Below are 21973 nucleotides of genomic sequence, written 5' to 3'. Positions count from 1 at the left end.
GTCAATGAGGTTAGAAAAAGGGACATCTGTAATATTTTGAAAACAAAAAAACAGGGAAGTGGATTATTAGGACAAAGGCAAATTTGGGGCCTTCCAGTTGAAATCCTCCCCACTGGATGTGAGAGTGTCTTCAGGCTTCACAACAGCCCTGGGAGGTAGGCGTTGTTAGTCTTTTAAAATAAAGGGAGCTCAAAGAGGTTTTCTGTAATTCTCCCAGGCATACCTTGCTGATAAATTCTAGGGACTGGATTTGGATCCAGGTCTGTTGGACTATACATTTCATCAGGTAGGAGTTTCCCAAACTTGGCATAAGAATCGCCTTAGGCTTTATTAAAATCTGGGTTCTGGCCCCTTCCTAGACCTGCTGCCTCAGTGTGCTGAGGAGAGGCCCAGAAATCTGGCAGTTGGTATGAGCAGGCAGGTTTAAGAAATTCTCTGTCAAACAGCTTCCTTTGCTTTGAGGTCCTGATTCTCAAGGCTTTCCTAACACTAGTGAGGGGTAGGCACTGATACCAAGAATAGTGGAGGCCTGAATGAAGTGTCTGAATGTAGGAGGGGACTGCCTACTGGAAGATGCGGGGAGCACACGGGAATCTAAGTTTCATAGGTAGGCACTGAAAGCCTGACCTGGGACATGTGTGCCTGTCATCTCTGCCCCCTTCAGAATCACCACGTTAGGTACTGTGAGGCTCTACGCTACTTTGAGCAGCCCCCAACCTTTGGGGCACCTCTTTTTATTTTTAGTGTTTTGCAATCATCAGTAACACTGCTATAAATAAGGTAATAATTCATTGTGTGTGCTTACATGCTGGCTCCGTGGTACTGTCTCAAAGGTTTAGAGAGATCATTATCTTCAGTTCTCCGAACAACCCTCTCCAGTGGCCATTATTAGCTCCATTTGGCAGATAAGCATTAGGAAGGTAATTGATTTTTTTTAAAGGGGCAGTAAACCCAGTATTTTAAGTCTGAGAAATGATGGTAACCTTTATAGGAAAGGCTTGGATTCGTAATTCCTTGGTTGTGAGCGTCAAAGCCCACAGAGGTCAGGCTGGGAAAGCAGGTGAGTAAAGTAGGCTAGATATTGCTCATTCAGCCCTTTTCCCTGATTCATCAGGTATGTTATGCATCTTTTTTTTTTTTTTTTTAAATATATCTTTATTGATTTCATAGAGAGTAAAGGAGAGGGATAGAGAGATAGAAACATCAATGATGAGAGAGTCATTGATCGGCTGTGTCCTGCATGCCCCTGACTGGGGATCGAGCCTGCAACCCAGGCATGTGCCCTGATCGGCAATCGAACCCCGATGGCCTGGATCCTGGGTTGACGCTCAACCGCTGAGCTACGCCCGGCCGGGCTGTTATGCATCTTTTCCATGTTCCGGCCATACCTCTCTGATGATATGTTTCATAATGACTGTCGTTCTTTTTATCTCATGAAGTATTGTAGCGTAGAATTAATCTTTCTGATATCCCTAAAGGAAAATAGTTAATCATTTTTCTTGAAACATGGCCATCCTCTTGCTCTTGTTTCCCACTTTTTAAAGTTTAAGAAAAAAATAAAACTCTGTATTGAAGTGTACGAATCATAAATTTACAGCTTGGCGAATTTCCAAGAGTACATATCCATGTAAACAGCACCCAGCTTACAGAACAGTATTACCAGCCTGTTGGAACCCCCCGCATGTATAACCACTCACCTCACTTGTTAACACCTGCTTTTGGTTTTGTCTGTTTTTGAACAATGTAAGTAGAATCATGCAGCATGTGTCTGGGTTCTCGTGCACAGCATCATATATGAGATTCCTGTGAATATGCCACATGTTTTTCTACTGTTGGTGGACATTGTTGATAACTAGTTTATTACACCTTGCCGACCGGCTATTTCAAGCCGGGACTCACCTGTGAGGCCGGCTACTTTTCCGCACTTGAATACTCGTGACGGATCAGCAAGGTGTAGCCAGTTTGAGACTCTCAGGGATAATGCTGCTGTGAATGTTTTCTTCATCTTTTTGGAACCTATACTGATTTTTCGTGAGTTTACACCTCATGGAATTTCTGGGTCATGAGGTATGCATATGTTAAGTATAGTAGATATTGATCAACAGTTTTCCAAAGTGATGGTAGTGGTTTTCTCACTTGCAACAGTAACTCAAGTATGTGGACTATAATATTTCATGATCTTCTTTGTCATAAATATAACAACACCTACCCAGGGTGACACATGGCAACTGAGCTTGACCCCCAATATGGGTAAGATGATAGTGAGAAAATGTGAAATTCATGCTACAGCTGGGCTAAAGGTTGGTAGCCACTGCTCATGTCAGCTGGTTGTTGCCGTGTAGGAATGTAGGCCCAGTGTTGCAGAATCTTAGAGATTTTTTTAAAAATTGGGAATATGTACTTTAATGTGGACTATTTTTGCTGCATAAAAGACACCCAAAACTTTGGCTTAAAACAACACTATTAACTCACCAAGATGCAGAGTGGCAGTTTGGGCTGGGCATGGATGGGCTCGCTCATAGGTCTGAGGTTAGCTGCTGGTCAGTTTGCTAGTTGTTGGCTGTGTGTATGTGTGTATTTGGGGTATGTGTCTCATCATTCAGCAGGTTAGCCTGGTGGGCCTTCTCATAGTTCTGAGAGCAGAAGGAGGCATAGAACAGTAAGTGCAAAGGTCCTGTGGTGACCAGGGCCAGCTGGCTTCATGGCCTGTGCAACCTGTGTTGTCATACAGGGCCCCAGGGTCAGAAGGGGCCTGTGCTTGGTTTAATGCTGTGTTGTCTTGAAATTCTTAATCATTTTTAAACAAGGGGTCCCACATTTTTGTTTTACAGTGGTCTCCACAAATTATATAGCCCATCCTGTTGGTAGGAATGCACTTGGAGTGTTTAGGACCTTTGACATGAGTGATACTCATTTATGTGGAATTAAACCCCTGGGTTTCCAAGGTCCCATCTCCCTCCATCCATGGAAAAGTCCAGCCTTGTCTTCAGCAGAGCTAGAATTAAGGCCACTGCCCAGAGTCGCCACTCCTTATCAGAGCACAGTTCAGTCCAGCATCTGGCTAATTTAGCTTGTGTTCCCAGTTGCAGTCCACTGCACGTGGGGTCTGCATGGCCATGGACCATGGGGCTGTTTAAGGCCGTGTGGTGGGCTGGCACATGGGTGAGTGTGAGTCACGATGCAAGAAACAGGAGCTCAAGAGCAAACAAGAGAGAGCAAGGGGGCAAGAGAGCAAGAACTCTTTGTCTCGGGGTTATAGCCAGGAGCTTAACCAAGTAACCCTTCAGGATTTCCTGGTGGCTCTGACCCTCTAGCCAGTTAGCTTTTCCCCAGGTTAGACTGGCACAGGCACCTTTCCTGTGTCACCGTGATCTCACTGCTCATGTGCCCATCTTCTCCTTTGTTTAATCTCTTTCCCTAGTGATTTGCAGGGAATGGACTGGTAGTTCCTTGTGGGGTGCGAAGCTGCAGCATCCTTGTGAAGTTGCCCAGGTGTCCATGCTTATAGTGTCTGGCCTCCCCTTTGCTTTTTTCCTATTGTTAATATTAACTAGCTAGTTAACAACGGTTAACAAATTTAGAAGTATAGAAAAAAGGAAAAAATCTCTTGTAATGTCATTGCTCAGAAGCTCCTGCTTTGTATAAGAAAACATGAATTTTAGACAAATTTGGGACTGTAAATAAATGAATGCCTATTTATCTTGACAGTGTTTCAGGACCCCCCCTGCCCCCAACCAACTTTTTTTCTTTAAAAAAGACACAGATGAAACTGGAACTCATCCACTCCTTCTGATTGAGATCGTGTGGGTCTTCTCCACTCAGCTTTTGCAGTATGTGGAAAGCTGAGATACATTCCTTTAGAAAACAGTCTCCTTTCAGTCACAGATTTAGCAGAAATGTTATTACATATCTATTGTTTGAACTGGAGTTGCTTGTCTCAGTTTCTTAAAACACCACCTAGAGAGAGCTTTAGTGTTGTTTGCCCTGGAGATATACATTGGGAACAAAACTGAAGTCAGTTTCTTCACTTTTTACTGATTTGGCTCTTAGTAATTATCCCTTCTTCTACTAAACAAGAGAAGACAGATTAAATTTCTAGCAGTAAGGCACAAAACCAATCCATTTGCAGAATTAGTCTTACATTAGCACATAGGAGTACAAATCAGCCTCCCTGGGGATGGATCCATTTGCAATTTCTCTTAGCATTTTTGGAGTAAGTCCAGTAGACTTTGGGAAAATCTAGTATTCACTGACTTTGAATTAACAAAGTAACTTGACTCCTTTGTGGGGTTTTTTTTTTTTTTTTTTTTTTTTTGGCTTGCTTGAAAAAGTATTGATTTTTATATCTGCTGTAATTTAGGATTGTGGTTCTCAACTTTTAGTGTGTATGAGGATCCCCGAGGAAGAGATGCTTGATCCCACCTTTGGAAATTTAGGACAGTAGGTCTGAGAGACCCTGGGTATTTTTTTAATGCCACAGATAATTTTGATGTGTAATAAGGACAAGAGTCATCAGTAGAGGTAGAGAATCAGTGTCTGAGCCATTAAAGAATTAAAACCCAGGTTGTGTGTTACCAAAAAGATGTTTTTCCTTAAATTTTAAGGAATGATAATGTTTTGAATTTATTGCTCTTCTGTATAATAAATTTGGTCATTCTTACATTGCTTGGGCTATTAATATGAAATTGCTTTCTAAACATTTTAGTTGTATTGACATTCTTATAGTGTGGCCAAAGTTCCCCTATATTAATATTTCCAGTGTCTTTAATCTCTTTCTTTGTGGAATATCTTTTTTTCTAAAATGCCAACTTGTCCATTTTCATGTTTTGAAGTCAGTATAGATACAGACTTGGTTAATGTGGCCCATAACTTTTTGGATGGCTTTGTGCTTCAAAGTAGCCTAGGTGGAAGTCTGAGAGTACCTTTTAGATGGCAGGGTATTTCACTGTACATTAGTAGCAAGTAATATTTGTTGCTTATATTTATGAACTCTGGGAAGTACCAAAGCCAGAGCTCAAGACATTACGCTGCTGCTGTTAGGGTGTAGGTGGCTCAGGGCTACAGCCTCTGTCCAGGATGTGACTCCCTCTTCTTGTCAAATCATGTGTTCCTATAAAAGAGTTGCATTTTCAACCATAAGGTCAGACATGCTCATAACTCTCAATCTTCAGTAAGGTGTTTCCCAAGTGGTACATTATTAATAATAACAAAGTGAAGTTTATGAATGATTCACGTCACCTTGAAGCTATTCTAGTTTGTTTGATTTTTTGGTATAATAAAACCACTCTAATTTACTTGTACTCTATTATATCTGCTCATTTAGAGGAGAGGGAAGTAGGTTACCTGATGTTCCCGGAGTTGTGCATAAGAACCCTGGGAATGTGTTGAACACAGGACTGTCATGGATGGTATCTGTTGCTTTGGAAAACAAGGTTGGATTTCTTCAGGAAACGGGCTCTGAGATGGAGATTTGCATGTAGATGGTTTAGTGAGTTGGGCTTTCTGAGAGGTCCTGAGTTGAGGCAAGGGAGCCAGGCCTGTGCATTCTAGATATTGATGAGTCATTGGATGTACACTGCCCTCCAGGAGGGGATGTAACCTTGGATGAAGCCGCTTGTTTGGCCAAGGGCAATGCCTCAGAAGGGACTCAGCTGTGAGCCAGCAGCAGGCAGCATCCTGGGCATCTGCGGGGATGAGTGTTGTGGGCCCAGAGGGGCAATATGAGTGACTCACTGCAGCATCCACTGGACTGTCTTGGCCAAAAGGTTCCAAGTGCGCAACATGAAACTTCAACATTTGATCTCCTGACCTTGTGGGTCTACATAATTCTTAAGCTGTAGACTTTCTTTTAGGATACTGGTTCCCTATTTTTTCCTTCCATTCCCCATTCAGTGGTAGCAACAGGGAAGGCTGTTTACATAAAAGCTTGGGACTTGATCTGTTTGGGATTGGCCATCATTTTGGAGTCTAGACGTAATTCTAAGAGCCCAGTGATTTTTTTTTTTTAACTTTGATTTTGTAACGTTGGTGTTGACATAATTTTAGTCAATGCTTTGAAACTGTTGTCACCCTTCAGAACTTATAAATGACCAAGAACCATCACAACTGGTGCGTTACCAGGAGACCAGCATGGTGTCTCTGATCATTTGTTGGTATGGGAGCCATAACACCCCAACTGGCATTTGTACCCTAGTGGCTGTACCCTTTTCATTCACTGTGGTATATAACCTTTTAAAATTGATGATTCTTTTTAAAAAATCCTCTTGGAGTGTCACTCAAGAAAGAAAATGGCAATATTAGCCATCTATTGTTGCATGCTTAGCTCTGGTACTTGTGCCAAGCCCTTTCCATGTAATATTTCATTTTGTTTTTAATAACATGTTTGTTTGCAGGGTAGTTATCTGTTTTGCAGATTAAGAAACAGGCTCAGATGCATTTAGCCTGGTCTCACGACTAGTCAGGTGGAAGAGCCAGTATTATCTGTTTGAATCTTTGCTCTAAACTTGGTGCTGTGCTGCATCCCAGAGATCTCGGTGGTTGGGATGAGGGAGGGTGGTGGCAGGGTTGGGGAATGCTAAGGTAGAGGCACTATTTTCCTGGATGGGAATAGAGAATTGGTCAGCTGAATAGGCACAAGAGGGAGGGCTCCTGCCACCAGAAGCGTGACTCTTCCGCACCAGAATAGCTAAAAACAAGGTGATTTCTCATGCTCTTTTACAGTAGTGTCAAGTCCAGACACCAGTTTATGATGAGTCTCGAAGGGACTGATTGAAGAAAACAGTGCTCAGCACGTTCCTCAACAGCCTTCGTTCTGCTTGTGTGAGGATAAGGGCAGTTTCCTCTGGTTTCTTTTATGAGGGTCAGGTAGACTTCTCCACCTCACTGTAGTCAAATAAAGGAGAAACAGAGAGGAGTCCAGGGTTGCAAATGATAGTCTCACCTTGCTATGGCCTCCTCTGCTGCGGGCGATGCTCTCCAGGGGTGTGTTAAGAGCCTCAGTCGCATCTGGGATAGAGGAAGCAATGCCTCTTCGTTTTGAGAGTGAAGCCAGTTACTTGTAGGAGGGGATGGAGCCTGACATTAGACCGATGACTTTCCATTATTTTTTTAGGCAAGGACCCCTTTGTCTTCGAATTACACTTGCAGATTTTTTCCTGTCGTTCCCCCCCCCCCCCCAATACCCAACGTTTCTCTCTTGATTTAACATTCTGTTCCTTCTTTGCCCACAGAGAACTGTCAACTTTTTCTCTCTTTCCCTCTAGAGATCCTTTTTGGCCTCACACTTAGCCTTGCACTGTTTTTGTAGTTGAATACATTTCCTTCTCATGCCCTGGATTATCTTTTAGCTCTGAAACTCCTAGACGAATGGAAAACACGATTCCAGAAAAATCTTTACCTTGAATCTTGGTAGGGTTTAAATTGGTGCTCACACTCCCTTAAAAATGCTGAGACTATTTCACTTTTGAGACTTCAGCCTTGCAATAAACGACTGTTGTATTTGAGCAATGAATTAGTAATTTGTTTGCAACCAGTAAGTCACTGATGTCAGCCAAAGCTTATTAAAGATGAATTCTATTAAGCAAGCACTGTTGGGACAGAGAGCTCTGCTTTGCCGGCCTTTGCAGAAGCAAACACTGCAGTGAGCTCTGGCAGGTGGACTTGGGAACAGGCAGAGGGGTATGCTTGCACACTTGGTTTTCTTTTCTGTTTCACACTCATATTTCTTTGTGCTCCCAGGATCGTCATGACAGCCTTATCTCTCAAATAAAGCCTGTTACCTCATCCCTAATTGCTTATCCAGAGGCAGGCGAGCTCTAATTTCTCTGCATTAATGAATGACACCGAAGAACTGCTTTGTTTGCACTGGCTCGTGTAGGTTAGCCAGTGTGAGCCCCTGAGTGCATTAGGAAGCCTCACACTTCTCCTGCAGCCCAGGCGGGCTGGTGTTCACATCACTCAAGAGCATTTCATTTATTTAACTTTTTGCTTATGTTCACGGTCCTATTCTCCTTTTCCTGATGAAAACACTTGAATGACCTAGGTCAGCGTTTCTCCCGCAGCTGTGGGGTACTCCCCTCCAGGTTTGGGGAGGGAGGTGGTAGCAGTTGTCCTAAGAGGACCGATGGCCGGCCTGGTTTCAAGGCTCACTCTCTTGGCCACCTGCTGCTCACCTTTCCTTGGAGTCCAAGATGCTTTCCACAAGCCTATGCGCAGATACCTGTGGCATACGCCAGCTTGTAAGAAGGAACCTGCTGCTCCTTTTGAAGCATATGGGAAATGGTCTTGTGGATTTCATATGTGAACCTGAGGGTGGACCTGCGGGGGTCAGAGAATTGAGAATGGTTGTCAGGTGCTGAGTTAGTTCCATGACTGTGCTATGCTGAATAGTGAGAACGCTTGGCTCCCACTGGGAAACACCATCACCTCTCTCATTACCACCTAAGAATACCTCTGGTAATTTAAAGGGCCTGCAAATATGAGCATTTTCAAATCTCAGAGTTGTAAGCTTATTTCCTTTCTCTTTCTCCTCAGAATGAAATGGACGATGTGCCCTTCTTTGATATCCAACTGCCTTACGAATTGGCCATTAATATATTTCAGTACCTGGACAGGAAAGACCTGGGAAGGTGTGCGCAGGTAAGCAGTCATGAACGGAAGTTCAGGATCTACCTACATATGTGCTTAAAGTATAGGTAGCTCCTTTGTAACAGAAATGTGCTTAACAGAATGGCCAGCTTTAAAGAATTAATGAATTGGGTGGCAGCTTTACTTGAAGGAAAGCAACCTTGAACTTAAAGAATTGTGTTCCACATCGTCACTTGGTGTTTATCTTTTTGTGACCATCTGCTCAAGAGCTCTGTTCTCCCTGCAGTCTGAGTTATGGCTGACCTGTGGCTGTGCGCTCAAGGCTGACACCTCTGTGCGTGGTCTTTATTGAGCTAGCCTGAGCTCTTAATGTCCTCACCGTTTTTAATGCAAAGGTGCGAGCCCTTGGTTCAATCAAGCCAGTCGTTTGGTTGGGAGCTGAGGGTCAACCTGGGGACAAAACAGTGAAGTCATGTTTTAGGCATATAGTCCAAATTCCTCTTTAAACACCAGAATCCCACTCAGTGAGGTGCGAGGCACTAACACCTGAGACCCACCTGGGGAATTGCAGGTCAGTGTCACCCATCTCATGCTTACTCTGGGGCATACATTCATGGAGTGGAGTGGAGTGGTGGGAGATACCATCTGGGCCAAACCTTATTGTGCACATGAATCACAGGGGACCTTGATAAAATGCAAATTGGGGTTCAGGAGTCCAGGGTGGGGCCTGGTAGTCTGTATTCCTAACCAGGTGATGCCAGTGTGGCTTTGGCATGTTTTGAGAGGCAAGGGGTTAAGCCATTAAAATGAATCTCTTCTTTTTGATGAAGAGAATATACTTTTTCGTAAGTTAAATGTGAACATGATTGCTGACCATTGGCTTTTCATTGACAGCTCTTTTCCCCAGAAGACTTGGAATATCCATTGTCTATAACTGTCAAAGAAGTAATTTGCTTAGTGGTTACCATTTCCCACCCCTGGATTCTATAGTGGATTTTACGCAAGAGTCTATACCTTCAAGAGAAAGGGTTCGGTAAAATTGAGTGGTAGGAGAACCATACACTAAACTCCAATGTTCCACCAAGAATGTGAAGTTAAAAATATGAAGCAGTTTGAGAGGGGTGAAAACTGTAGCCACATTTAGACTCCAGAGCTTGCTCTTTCTACAGCAGTTCAACAAAATCACGCATAAAACAGGACAATTTGGAGAGTTTCTGCTTTTATGCTATTTCTTTATGAATCGTTTTGCTTAATCAAAATTATAGGGCAGGGCAAAAGTAGGTTTATAGTTCATATGGAAAATAATACAATAATAAATAATACAAGAGTAAACTCTTGTGTTTTACATACTTAAACTAAACACTTTGCCCCGCTCTGTACTTTTCTACTTAAATAGGAAATTGAAAAAGTCATCAGTATTCTTGACTGCCACAGCATTACTCCAGTGGGGGTGTTGGCAAGTCTTTTTTTGATGCAGAGTGTGGAAATCTTTGGGAAATTATGGAAGAAATTATCCAGAGGCTGAAATTCACTAAATGAAAATGTACCGAAGTGTAAAGCATGCTCAGAGCCTATCGATTACATTAAGTAAGAGTACCCACATTGTCTCCCTCTTTCCCCTTGCAAACTGTTTGTTATATTCTAACTTTACACATTGGCCCTGTTCCCAAGAGTTGAAAACAAGGGTGTAGCTGAGTGAGTCCAACTCCTGGATGTGAGCCTGATACTGTGAGCTGGAGTCTTGGAATAGGGTCTGATAGCTAGCTGCTCTCCACAAAGTCAGCGTCAGACGATAAAATCTCCATTCTCGATAGGGAGCTGCTGTTTAAGGAATCTTTTCTTTTAACATTGCTTTTTGCTCTCCTGCTTTGTAGAGGGCCATGTGGCTTTCACATCTGCTGCTGGTTTTCTCATCCAAAGAGTTTATCAGTGAAAGATAGAATCTAGTTAGTGGAAGAAGAGATCCCCTTTTTGGTACAATGGGGCTGCATTTCAGGGTAGATTGGTTATGCTGGTGAGATTATGCTGCAGGTGTGAACAGTTTAATTTGCAACACAGTAGTCCAGTTGTCCACCAGAATTCTTCCCTATTTGGCCACTTGGATTTGTGACTGTTGTTCGTTTTTGTTTTTTTCAACCTCATTTTTAGAGCACATGTATAAGAGAAAATATTTTAAATGGCACCCCTAAGGTGGCTCTGATTTGGGAAGCCAGAATTTTTTTCATAGAGCTGTTGCAGGAAGATGACCATGAATGGCCAGTAATTTGTAGAATTGGCTTTTCTTTTTTCAAGCATTAAAATAAAGCCACAAAGTAATAAAAATAAGTAGCATTTTCATTTGTTTCTCATGGTGATTTTGTTTTTGAAACGGAAGAAGTCCTTCTGTTGAATGGTCTGTCCTGCTGCTTTATGACTTTATTTTAGAGGGGCTCCCTCTCTGTCCTGCTCTGTCTCTCTCATTCTCTTTTAATGTAGGCACTATGGGATTTTAGTGAAATTGGGCCAGTTATGTGGAATTGGCACCATGAACTATATGTGTGCCCTTGGAGAAAACCTGTTTGCTTAGATCTTTATGCCAAATTGGTAACTGACTCACAGTAAGGAACCCTGATCGGGGAGGACTTTTGAGATTTAATTATGCCACAGACTCTGCTGGAAAACTGCTTTTGCCCTGACTTTGCCTCCTTTCTGCATCCCCTCTCTTCCTTTCTAAGGCTGTCTGTCCTCAAATCTGAAGTCTGGCTACGTTAGTGATTCCTGTGTACTTTGGATGCTGACCTCTCTAGCTCCGTGCTATCAATAGCTGTCCCTTGAGGGACTTAGCATCTCTGGGGGAGTGTATCATGCTGAAGTATCTGGAAAGCAGTATGTCTTTAGTAAGCAGAGTTATGCATTGGGCAGTCATTGAACAGCTTTATTATCTTGCTGTTTGTAACTTTATGTTCACTTTATCCTGTGCCCACGGGATTCCTGGCACTTGAAAGGATAATATTTTTAAATCAATAACAGTCACAAAATTTCATTGATCTCAAACCTGCAGAATGGTTTGGCTTTTGTGAGAAGGGTAAGTGTGCTGTAACTTACCAGCATGAATAACTCTGAGGAGTAAAGGTTTTTAGGTATTACCAGCATTCATTTAAAAAACTTAAGATGATCATAAATTTGCAGGAGTTTCAAAAAATGACAGAGGGGTCTTGTGGGCCCTACCCCTCATCTCTTCCATTGGAGGGACGGTGTTGGGGCAGCCCACAGAGCTTACTCCCATTTTACTGGCTTCCCGTGCACTTGTTTGTGTGTGTATTTAGTTCTGCGCTGTTTAATCACAGGTGTCGATTCGTGTGACCACAGTGAGATATGGAGCACCCATCAGCGAGGCTCTCTCGTGCTGCCCTTTTATAGCCATAGTCACCTCTTTCCTCGTCCCATTTCTACCCCTGGCAACCGTTAATCTGTGCTCCGTGTCTGTGATTCTGTCTTTAAATTTTCATTTTTAACGTATTTTAGTTATGTGCATTTTCCAATGTATAATTTTAGAAGTTTAGCTGCTAGGTAACAACGTTATGTTTTTCAAGCAAAAGGTAGAAAATTGTGCAACAGGAGCTTCAAGATGTTTGGCCTGAGCAACTGATGGGCAAAGTGGCCCTTGTTGACAAGGGGAAAACAGTGGGATGTGCAAGTTGGGGGGAAGGTCAGTAGTTGGGGGTGAGGCTGGAGGTCAGTTCTGAGTTCAAATTTGGGCTGAAGATCTAAATTTGGAAGCTGTCAGTGCATTAATAGTATTTAAAGCCAGGAAGCTGGATGAGCTCATCAGGGAATTAAGTGTAGATAGAGGAAGGGTTTCCAGGGTTGAGCCTGGCACACCACAGTGGTTAGAGGCTGAGGAGGTGAGGAAGCCGTTACCTGTGAGATAAGAAAACCCAGAGTGCATAGTTCCCTGGGAGTAAGGGATCAAAGGCATTAAGAGCTGCTGTTAGTTAGGTAAGAGGAGGACCGAGACACCCATTGGATTTAGCAACTTGGAGACCACTGGTGACCTTGACCAGAATCATTGGCTTGGTGAGGGCAAAAGTGAGTCGGTTTAAAAGTGAATGGAAGGGAAGGAAATTGAGATGAGTCTATTGCTCCTCAAGTAGACTTGAGACATGAAAGTGTGACTAGAACAATGACACTTTCTCCCTGCTGTGGGCCTCGCTGGTAACCCTAATCCAGGCAGAGTTAATAAAGCTAATTTTTGAGCCAAGGTTCTTTTTTTTTTTTTTTTTGTAATGCTGCAATTCACAGTGGTGCTATAAAGCAAAATGCTGGAGACACTTTTATTAGCAAATTCTTGCAGCTGAGGCTCACTCAGTGGGGCTTTTACTGGGCAGAGCCATTCCAACCCTGGTGCACTAAAAAAAGACCATTAGGCCTTTGGAAAATTTAGGCTTGTAAACTTGCTAGATTTAATATAACTTAAGAAATCCAAACAATTAGATTTCATTTGGGTGAGACTCTTTAAAATTTACTTGTGAAAGTTTAACTAGGTCTTTTTCTTGTTGACTTTCTTCCCCCAGGATTAAAAGAAAATTTTAAAGCCAGTAATTCCTGTTCTCTGTTAAAAGAGGAGAAAAAAAGGCCCCCTCCTTTTATAGTTTTGTTGGCACATTTCTGCATTTAATACCTAATAGTAGGTACAGTCCTGATCCCTTTTTGGAAGTAATTCTCACCTCTAGCTTTTATAAATCCCTCAAAGAGATTTATTGTTTGTTATCCAAGATTTAAACTTTATCCTGAATATCATTTTCTACAGAAGAAGCCCTGTGATCTAGGGGTTAGTGGTGGGGATGGCGCACGGAAACATCCCCTTCTTGTTCTCAGTTTTTCCATCCCATAACCCTGTTGCACAAATTTCAGGTTGTGTCATTTAAAACGACCCGCCGTTTTCTTTGAAGCTCATCATACAAATCTGTTTTCAGCTTCCAAAGTTTTTGAGGTCTGACAGAGTTGAAACTTCTTGAAGATCTCTGAAAAGTTTCTTCATTGTAAAGTGGCTGAAGTTTGCACGGTTTAGTTCCCAATGAAAACTTACCCAGAATGTTTAATTTCTTTGGGATCTTCTAGTTTGTAATCACTGAGCACTGATTTGGATTCTCCTAAAGTGCTGATGGTTCAGTGGCTCCAGCTAACAAAATGCAGCCTTTTAGCTAATTTCTGAACCACAGAGTTGCAAAGATTGCCCCCTACTTGGGGCCAGTCTTGTGATCCAACCTGACTGTAGGGGCAGAGACCAAAGCATTTCTCTCTGGTCCATGGGAAGTCACTCATGTGAAAGGGTATCAGTTTGGCAGGTTGAGGTGGAAAGGGGATGAGAATTACTGGTCTTAGTGCCCAGTGTGTAGTTAGCACCCAACACTGTCTTAATTGATGGACTGATAATCCATTTCAGTGTTTTCTAAAGTGTCTTCTGCAGAGCACTAGGCTTTTGAGACGCTCCTTGTAAGAAGTGTTCAGGAGCCAAATAAGTTTGGGGAATGCAGCTTCTTCTGTCTCCTTCTTAGAGATATATAACGTCATTCTATTAAACTAACTTATTAACATCCCAAGGAGCTGTTCTGCTGAGCATGCTTTGGGAAGTGTTGGTCTTTATAATGAAGTCATGACGTACATTTATGTGATCTTTTAGCAACTCTTGTGTCTTTTGTCCAATAGTTACATTTCATAATTTTTACTAAAGTTTACATTTTATAATTTTTACCAAAAAAGGCTTATGTGTTCCAAGGATCAGAGTACACTGCTTTGTGTTTAGTTAGCACAATTTGCCTTTGAGAACCCACGAGAGTCTCTGAATGTGGCCCTTACCTTATACTTATTTAACCCTGAATTCCAGGGTCTGTTAGAGAAGTACTCTGCTCTGGAACTATCTGAGTTGTGGCCTCGCTCCATCACAGCTGATGTTGGTCTGTCTCTCTCTGCACTCGTGATTGCCTGGTGCTGAGACTCACTCTGGCACAGACAGATGGACAGACACCACCCAGTGTTGTGGACAGGCTCAGCTGTGGACCAAACATGCCAAAAATAAAGCCATGGTGTTCTGTGCAGTGAAAACCGGAACTCCGCTGTTACTGAGCCATTATCCCGTCCTTTATGGCCTGATCACTGTGATCAGATGAGGGTTTGTTTCCCTGACGCCATTATGGCGAAGATGGAGAAGTGTGGGGTGACAGTGTGGTTAAGTGGATTTGTAACCGATGCTGTGGCCATGCCCAGGGTGGGCTGCTTAATGGATCCTTGTCAGCCTAGGGGGAGTGCTATAGTGGTTTGCCACAAACTCTGTCCTCAGTCCCATCCTGGTTACCCTTTTTTTTTTTTTTTTTAATAATTAAGACGTGAAGGCCCACAGACCATATTTTGCAGATGATCTATGTATGGGAGAAATAGCTAATGCAAAGGATGACAGAGTTGAGATGCAAAGCTGGTATAAAATGCTGGTTGGGGGTATGTGTGTAATGAGCTGGGATTTAAAGTGGATAGAAAGTTTATTAAGTTAAGAATTTAAGTTTAAAAAATATTGTGGCCCAGCCGGGCGTGGCTCAGTGGTTGAGTGTTGACCTAGGATCCAGGCGATCGGGGTTCGATTCCCGGTCGGGGCACATGCCTGGGTTGCAGGCTCGATCCCCAGTCAGGGAGGTGCAGGAGGCAGCCGATCAATGACTCTCTCATCATTGATGTTTCTATCTCTCTCTCCCCCTCTCCTTTCCTCTCTCTGAAATCAATAAAGATATATTTAAAAAATAAAAATAAAAAATAAAAAAAATAAAAAATATTGTGGAAGTAAGAGATGGGGCCTTAAATTTGTGTTCTAAAAGACTGAAGAATGATAAACAGCAAGTTGAGATTTCCACTGGGGGGGAGAGGATGTGGGCACTGAGACATGCATAGGAGTTTTAAGCTAATTAGTAATACTTTATGTTTTAAGTGGGGCGGTAAGTTTATAGGTGTTTGTAATATTTTTTATACCTTTTGTTTGCCTAAATATTTAATAAAACAGACTCCAGAAACTTTGGTGGAACATTAGTTCAGTAGCCATGAAGATCTTATCCACAAATCAAGTAGCAAATTAGCGTCTGATAAACTCCTGTTCCTGGCTCTTGACAGTGCATATTTGGGGTATTGTTTAGTCCTGAGCACTGCATTTGAAGAGGTACACTGTACTGCAAAAATAGTAGGGTAGTTTTGAGATAATGGGTATGGGAACTAGTCCTATGACAGATAGTTGGAGGAAATGGGTAGTATTTAGACCAATGAGGAAACGACTAAGGTTCTGTCTTTAGCCGTTTGAAGAACTGTCAGGTGGAAGAGGGAATAGATTTGTTTTTTTCAAAAGGGCAAAAATCAGGGCCGTGGGTATAATCTGATTTATAACCAGTGGAAGTACTGTGTAGTAGAGGTGCCTTGCGGTGAGTCAGGCTGATTTGGGAGGTCAGTTCTTCATCAGAAGCCTTCCACTGGCCAGGGATGCTTGGAGGAGCTTTCCTGCAATGGGGAAATCTGGGTTTCCCCACAGTTGTAACTGATGGTCTGTGACATTACGCTGCTTCTTGAATGATGGAGGCAGCCATCAAGATGTGTCTCTGAAATTGTTATCAAACATATATGTGTATATATTCCTATCACTTTATGTCTCCTTGGAAGAGGTTGTTATGTAAAGGAACTTTGCCATGCCATGATTTTGTTTTGGTACAGTGTAGATTCGTTTTGAATATAAAGAATTCCTTTACTATTTTAAAAATTTTTATAGTTTTAAAGAAAAACGTATGAGAACTTCATGTGGCTTATATCCTTTGTTCTAGCAATATGATATATTACATTGATTTTTTTTTTTTTTTTTATCCTGACTGAAGGGTATTTTTTTCCATTGATTTTTTTTTTTTTTTTTTTAAGAGAGAGTGGAAGGGAGTAAGGGGGGGAGAGAGAAACATTGATATGAGAGAGACATATCAGTTGATTGCATCCTGCATGTGCCCCAACAGAGGCCAGGGATCAAACCTGCAACCAAGGTACGTGCCCTTGACCAAGAATCTAACCTGCGACCCTTTGGTCCCCAGGCTGAATGCTCTAACCACTGAGCGAAACCAGCCAAGGCTGTTACATTGATTTTTATATGTTAAACCAACCTTGCATCCTGGGGTAGATTCCATTTGGTCATGGCATATAATCCTTTGCATATATTGCTGGATTCAGTTTGCTAGTATTTTGTTGAAGATTTTTGTGTATATTCATAAGGGATATTGGCTTGCAGATTTCTTGTGATGTGTTTGTCTGGTTTTGGTATCAGGGTAATACTGGCCTCCTTAAATGAGTTGGAAAGTATTCCCTCTTCTATTTTTTGGAATAATTTGTAAATGATTGGTGTTAGTTCTGCCTTAGGCAGCTGCAATGTTCAACAGTTGTCCCTTACTGTTTGACAAATGCCCTGGAGATAGGACAGAGTGCTCCCTGAGTCAGTTCAGAAAAAGACAATCCTTCAGAATAGAGCTTTTCAGCAAGCTCTCGGACAGGTCAAATGGTGATAGTTCTCTGGGAATTGTACTTTTGGGGAGCTGTAAACACATCTGGCCCCTCCAGTGGCTGCGAGGCTGCTGGTTTTTACAACTACTCTAGTTGCAAGGCTGTTGGTTTTCAAGGCTACCATGGAGCTGAAGGAAGAGGTTGGGATTAGCGTAAGTTAAAATGGAAGTTAACACTTCTTACCAAGACTTAGCCATTTTTCAGAATGTTGCAAGCCTTTAGTTAATTTCCAGAGTTCTGAAAAAGTTGATTTTGACAGTTTTTGGCAGCATTCTTGTTGCTTTTACGGAGGAGCAGATTTTCCGAGATCTTGACTCTGCAATTCCAAAAGTTAACTGCCTATCAGTTCTTCATTAAGTGAGGCTTCCTTGTGCAGTGAGCGTCTGCCATGCACAAGCTGCAGGCTCTCTCTCATTCTGTCTCATCTTCTTTCTTCTTGTCTGTGTATTTGATGTCTTGAAGTGGCCCCCAAGGAGTGTAAGGAGCACAGGTTACTGTAAACCACTGGTCAAAACTCTCATTTTATTAGAAGTGAGTCGGATGGGCCACAAGCAGAATACGTAGCAGACTCGAGATGACGTTGATCCGCTGGATCAGTTTGTCATCTTGCCAGTGGAGTTCATTTTTTGCAGTCTGCCCCACTTTGCACACTATCCGGTGATGAAATAACCTTCTCAGTAAGGGTTGGAAGATAAAGCTCTAATAGCTAAAATGGCCATTTCCTCTGGATGCTGTTGGGATTTGAAATTCAGTCCAGGCATAACATAAATTTCTCTATATCAGATCTTACAGTCCTGGTTAACAGCTTGAGTTTTCTGTTAAACATTTTTTAAGGCACACATTTAAAATCTTAAGTTTTCACACATAATATAAATTTGAAATTCTCACATGAGCAGAAGTTTTGAGCGATGGATGTCTATTTTATTACTGCTTTTACTTCATAGGCTGTCACCCTCCAGCTCTGTAAGGTAGAAATACAAGTGCCTGTTGGTAAAAAGTAGAGTGATTCTGTCCTGAAAGCTGCGTGTGATTGTATATTAACATGTCACAGCATGTAGTTTTTATTATTTGTGTATTTTCCCTCTATGTTATATAATACTTCAACCAGTCTAAAATGTGATATTAGATGGTAATACAACAATTCTGAAATCTTGAAAGATGAAACTGGAAACATTTGCTTGTTGGTTTTTTTTTTTCTTCACCTCGGAGTGTTTTGTTAATGAGACATTTTATACTGCCATAAACCCAGGGCAGTAATAAAGGTGTTGATTGATTTTTGGATGACAAGGGGCTTCTCTAATTGCAGGACTTGACATTTGTATCACTTCTGCTGTTTTAGGTGAGCAAGACGTGGAAGGTGATCGCAGAAGATGAAGTGCTTTGGTACAGGCTGTGCCAGGAGGAAGGGCATCTTCCTGAGAGCAGCATCTCTGATTATTCTTGCTGGAAGCTCATCTTGCAGGAGTGCCGAGCCAAGGAACACATGTTAAGAACCAACTGGAAGGTAGGCAGCCGCCAGTATCTTCTACCTATAGAAGACTAACCTGCAAGGACACGGGAATCCAAGCCTGGGGTTAATCACCGAGTCCCTCTAATTACAGCCTGAGGGTAACTGCCAGAAGCAGGGAGAGAGGAGGGTGGTGAGCGGACCTTCATCTGGTGACTTGTTGCCCATTTTGTTTGCCGTTAGAGTCTCTGCCCCCGTTTCCAACCACACTGTTTGGGAGCATCCTGCTGCTCTCCAGGAGAGGAAGGGTGAGGTGGAGATGCTGGGCACCTCCCCTCTGATGGTTAGGGCCTTTGGTGTAGTGCACAGTGCAACCCCCTTTCACTTTTACCATCTCCCTGGGTGGACCAAGAAAGTGAGAGCACCACCTGAATACAAAAGAGGAGCTATTTCCAGTAAACGTAAGAGGGAGATTATTAAACATCTCTAAGTACTGTCTTCTCTTCCCTCACATAACCTATTGGCTGGCTTCCATCACATTTATCACTTCGAAATCTCTACAGAAATATTAGATCACGGCTAAGAATTTTCACAGTGAAGTGTTTCTGTAGGAACTAACGGGCAAGAACAGTGTTGCATAGAGCTGCTTGCTGCATGACAAGACAGCAGTGTGGTGCTTGTGTTTCCTCCCACCTGAGTAGCTGGATATCCAGTTGTGTGGAGGGGACAGAACCATGCTCTTTCCTCTGCCTTAAAGGTCAATCCTAATAGACTTTGAGATTAACAAGCCTTTGCTCATTACTGATGGTGACATATTGCCTGTGTGCATGTCTGTCCCCAGTCACCTCGTAACCTGATTAGTGACCGATACTTTGGATCTGGGCAGCCTCACACAGTTCCTAGCAAAGTTAATAAGAGCAGTGATTCTCTAATTCAGGGTATCTCAGCCCAGCACGAGTGACATTGGGGCTGGAGAATTCTTTGTTGTGAGGGCCATCCTGTCACTGTAGGATGTCAACCAGCATCCATAGTAGATGCCAGTAGCATTCTCTTTCTCCCCCAGGGGTGACAACCAAAAATGTCTTCAGACATCTTCAAATGTCCCCTGGGGAGCAAAATTGCTCCTGGTTGAGAACCACCTTTCTTTTTTAAAAAAATAAATATCTTTATTGATTTCAGAGAAAGGAAAGGACAGGGAGAGATAGAAACATCAATGATGAGGGAGTCATTGATTGAGCCCGCAACCCGGGCATGTGCCCTGACTGGGAATCGAACCCCGATCAGTTTGGATCCCAGGTCAACCCTCAACCGCTGAGCCATGCCCAGCTGGGCGAGAACCACCTTTCTACGGAGAGTTAGCACAGCTATCCTTTCTTAGGCCATGAAGACACCACCGCTAAGTAAAAATCACACTGTCCCACGGTTTGCATCCTCACCAGGTAATAAACTCGTGTGGAGGGACCCCGTAGCCTCTGTGCTTGAGTAGGGTCTGTGAGGGACATGCTCGAGGGTCAGGCATGAGGGCTTGACAAAGCTGCTTAGATGGGCAGGGAGTGGGGTGAGGCAGAAAGCAGAGGGTCTACCACTGGTAGGAGGGGCTGTAATTTAAGGAAAGCTTGAGAGTTGGGCATTAATGAGGGCCTTTTTGTCTGGAAAGAAGGCATGCTTTAGAGATTAGTGAGCGTGCGAGCTGCAGATCTTCAGTGTGCCCTGGCTCCAGTTCAGAGATGTCAGACCCCGAGAGAGAAAGCAGCAGCTGCTTTGTTTCCTCTTGGGTATTAGAGAAAGCGAGGGAGAGGGGCAGGTACCACTTCCTCATCCAGGCTGGAGGTGGCAGAACTGAAGGGGTTTAAAGACCCACCTCATAGCGTCTGGCACTTAATAACAGTATACAAGTTTCCGTGCAGTTTAACTAAACATCTATTTATTGTTTTGCTCTGACAAGCACTTAGCCCTATGTTTCGTAAGTGCTCAATAAATACTCGATTGGATGAACTGGAGTCTAACTGCAGGCACATTGTGAGGGAGGCTTCTCTCTGGAGTGTGTTGTACCCATTTTTCTGACAGTGTTACCAATGAGGACTATGTAAGTGAAATATTAAGTGATAAATATTGCATTAGCTGTAATGATGGGATTCTCATGTTTCTAGAATGAAAGACAGCCCTATCAAAACATGAAATGTAGAGTAGAACAAGTTGCTTTACCTTTGTGTGCTTTTGTTTTCTCATCTCTAAAGGGGGGCTCAGAGTGGCCCTGCTCATAGGATTGTGGGAGGGTGACTGCCTAATGACATATCCCACACTCTTGCAGAGCGCGGCCCATGTCCAGTGCTCAGTGCTGGCCGGAGAAGCCCACAGGCCTTTGCACGCAGATACTGTGGTTTGGTGCTATTTGTGGTTGACTTCAGGGTGGCTTGGGCAGGTGACTTGGTTTGGCATCTCCTAGGTCAACTTCTGGGGGACCTAAGAAGGGGCCCCAGGGTTCTTAGGCATTTCTGTGTAGTAAGTGTGTGAACTTACATGAACCTGCAGTTCAGGAAATGATTTGATAAGCTGGCTGTGGTGGCTGTAGTGTTCCTTTTCCTGGGGTTTGCGTTCACTCGTTTCACTCTGGCCTTCTAGGAGTTCTCTAAGACCAGCAGACCTGTGTGGGGTTGTAGTGCATGGGGTTGGGGGTGGGCGGCAGTCTCATGGAAGAAATTAGGAAATATAAGCACACAGGTCTTTTTCTTTCAATACCTTGTCCCTCAAAAGAGCTTTGCTGTTCTTGAGATTTTGGCTGTGGCTCTCCCACAGATGACTCCCAAGTCTTCCCTTCCATCCCCATATGTCCTCTCACAGGACAGCTCCTCTTGCATGTATCCAGTTTTGTCCCTCAGCCTTGGACTTGGTCTTCAAGTGAGATCATCATGCAGACAACTTTACGCGGTGCCTGGAATATAGTGACTTAAATGTTGTTTTTAATGGAATGAATGTCATCAGCTGTCTTCTAATAACATGGTAGTGATAAAAGTAGCTACCATTTACTGAACACCTGCTGTATGCTGATTGCGCTTGCACTTACACAGTCTCTTTCTGGCCCTTGGTATAGCCCAGCAAAACTGAAATATGGGTTTCTTGGTGTTCTTGAATCCTGCCATACATGCTTACCTCTCCTACTCCTCCAGCATCTCGCATGTGAACACCTTATATTCCTTCAGGCTCCCTTTATTTTATTTTAAAAATAATTATTTTGTGTGTATATTTGGATCGATAATAATTGCCATGGTACAAATAATTCAGAAGTCAGAAAGGGACATACAGTGAAAGGTACATCTTTTCCTTGCCTCTCTTTACTGACCCAACCACCTGGTTCCTTCTTCTGGAGCAACCAATGGTCCCGGGTTTTAGGGT

At 42.9% G+C, this 21973-nt stretch overlaps 1 protein-coding gene across 1 annotated transcript in view; it reads left to right on the top strand.

The window, feature by feature from the left end:
* The window catches only part of FBXW8 (F-box and WD repeat domain containing 8), an 80899-nt gene that overhangs the window by 2276 nt on the left and 56650 nt on the right, over positions 1 to 21973 (top strand). Inside the window, exons 2-3 of the mRNA XM_081123561.1 lie at positions 8533 to 8637; positions 18473 to 18637. Of these exons, the coding sequence (XP_080979687.1) occupies positions 8533 to 8637; positions 18473 to 18637 (270 nt within the window). The remainder of the gene's footprint in view (positions 1 to 8532; positions 8638 to 18472; positions 18638 to 21973) is intronic.

This window comes from Miniopterus schreibersii, assembly GCF_964146895.1.
Source record: "Miniopterus schreibersii genome assembly, chromosome: 20".
In the NCBI taxonomy this organism is placed as follows: domain Eukaryota; kingdom Metazoa; phylum Chordata; class Mammalia; order Chiroptera; family Miniopteridae; genus Miniopterus; species Miniopterus schreibersii.
The sequence above is the reverse complement of the archived record's forward strand: the minus strand, read 5'-3'. Positions and strand labels throughout refer to the sequence as shown.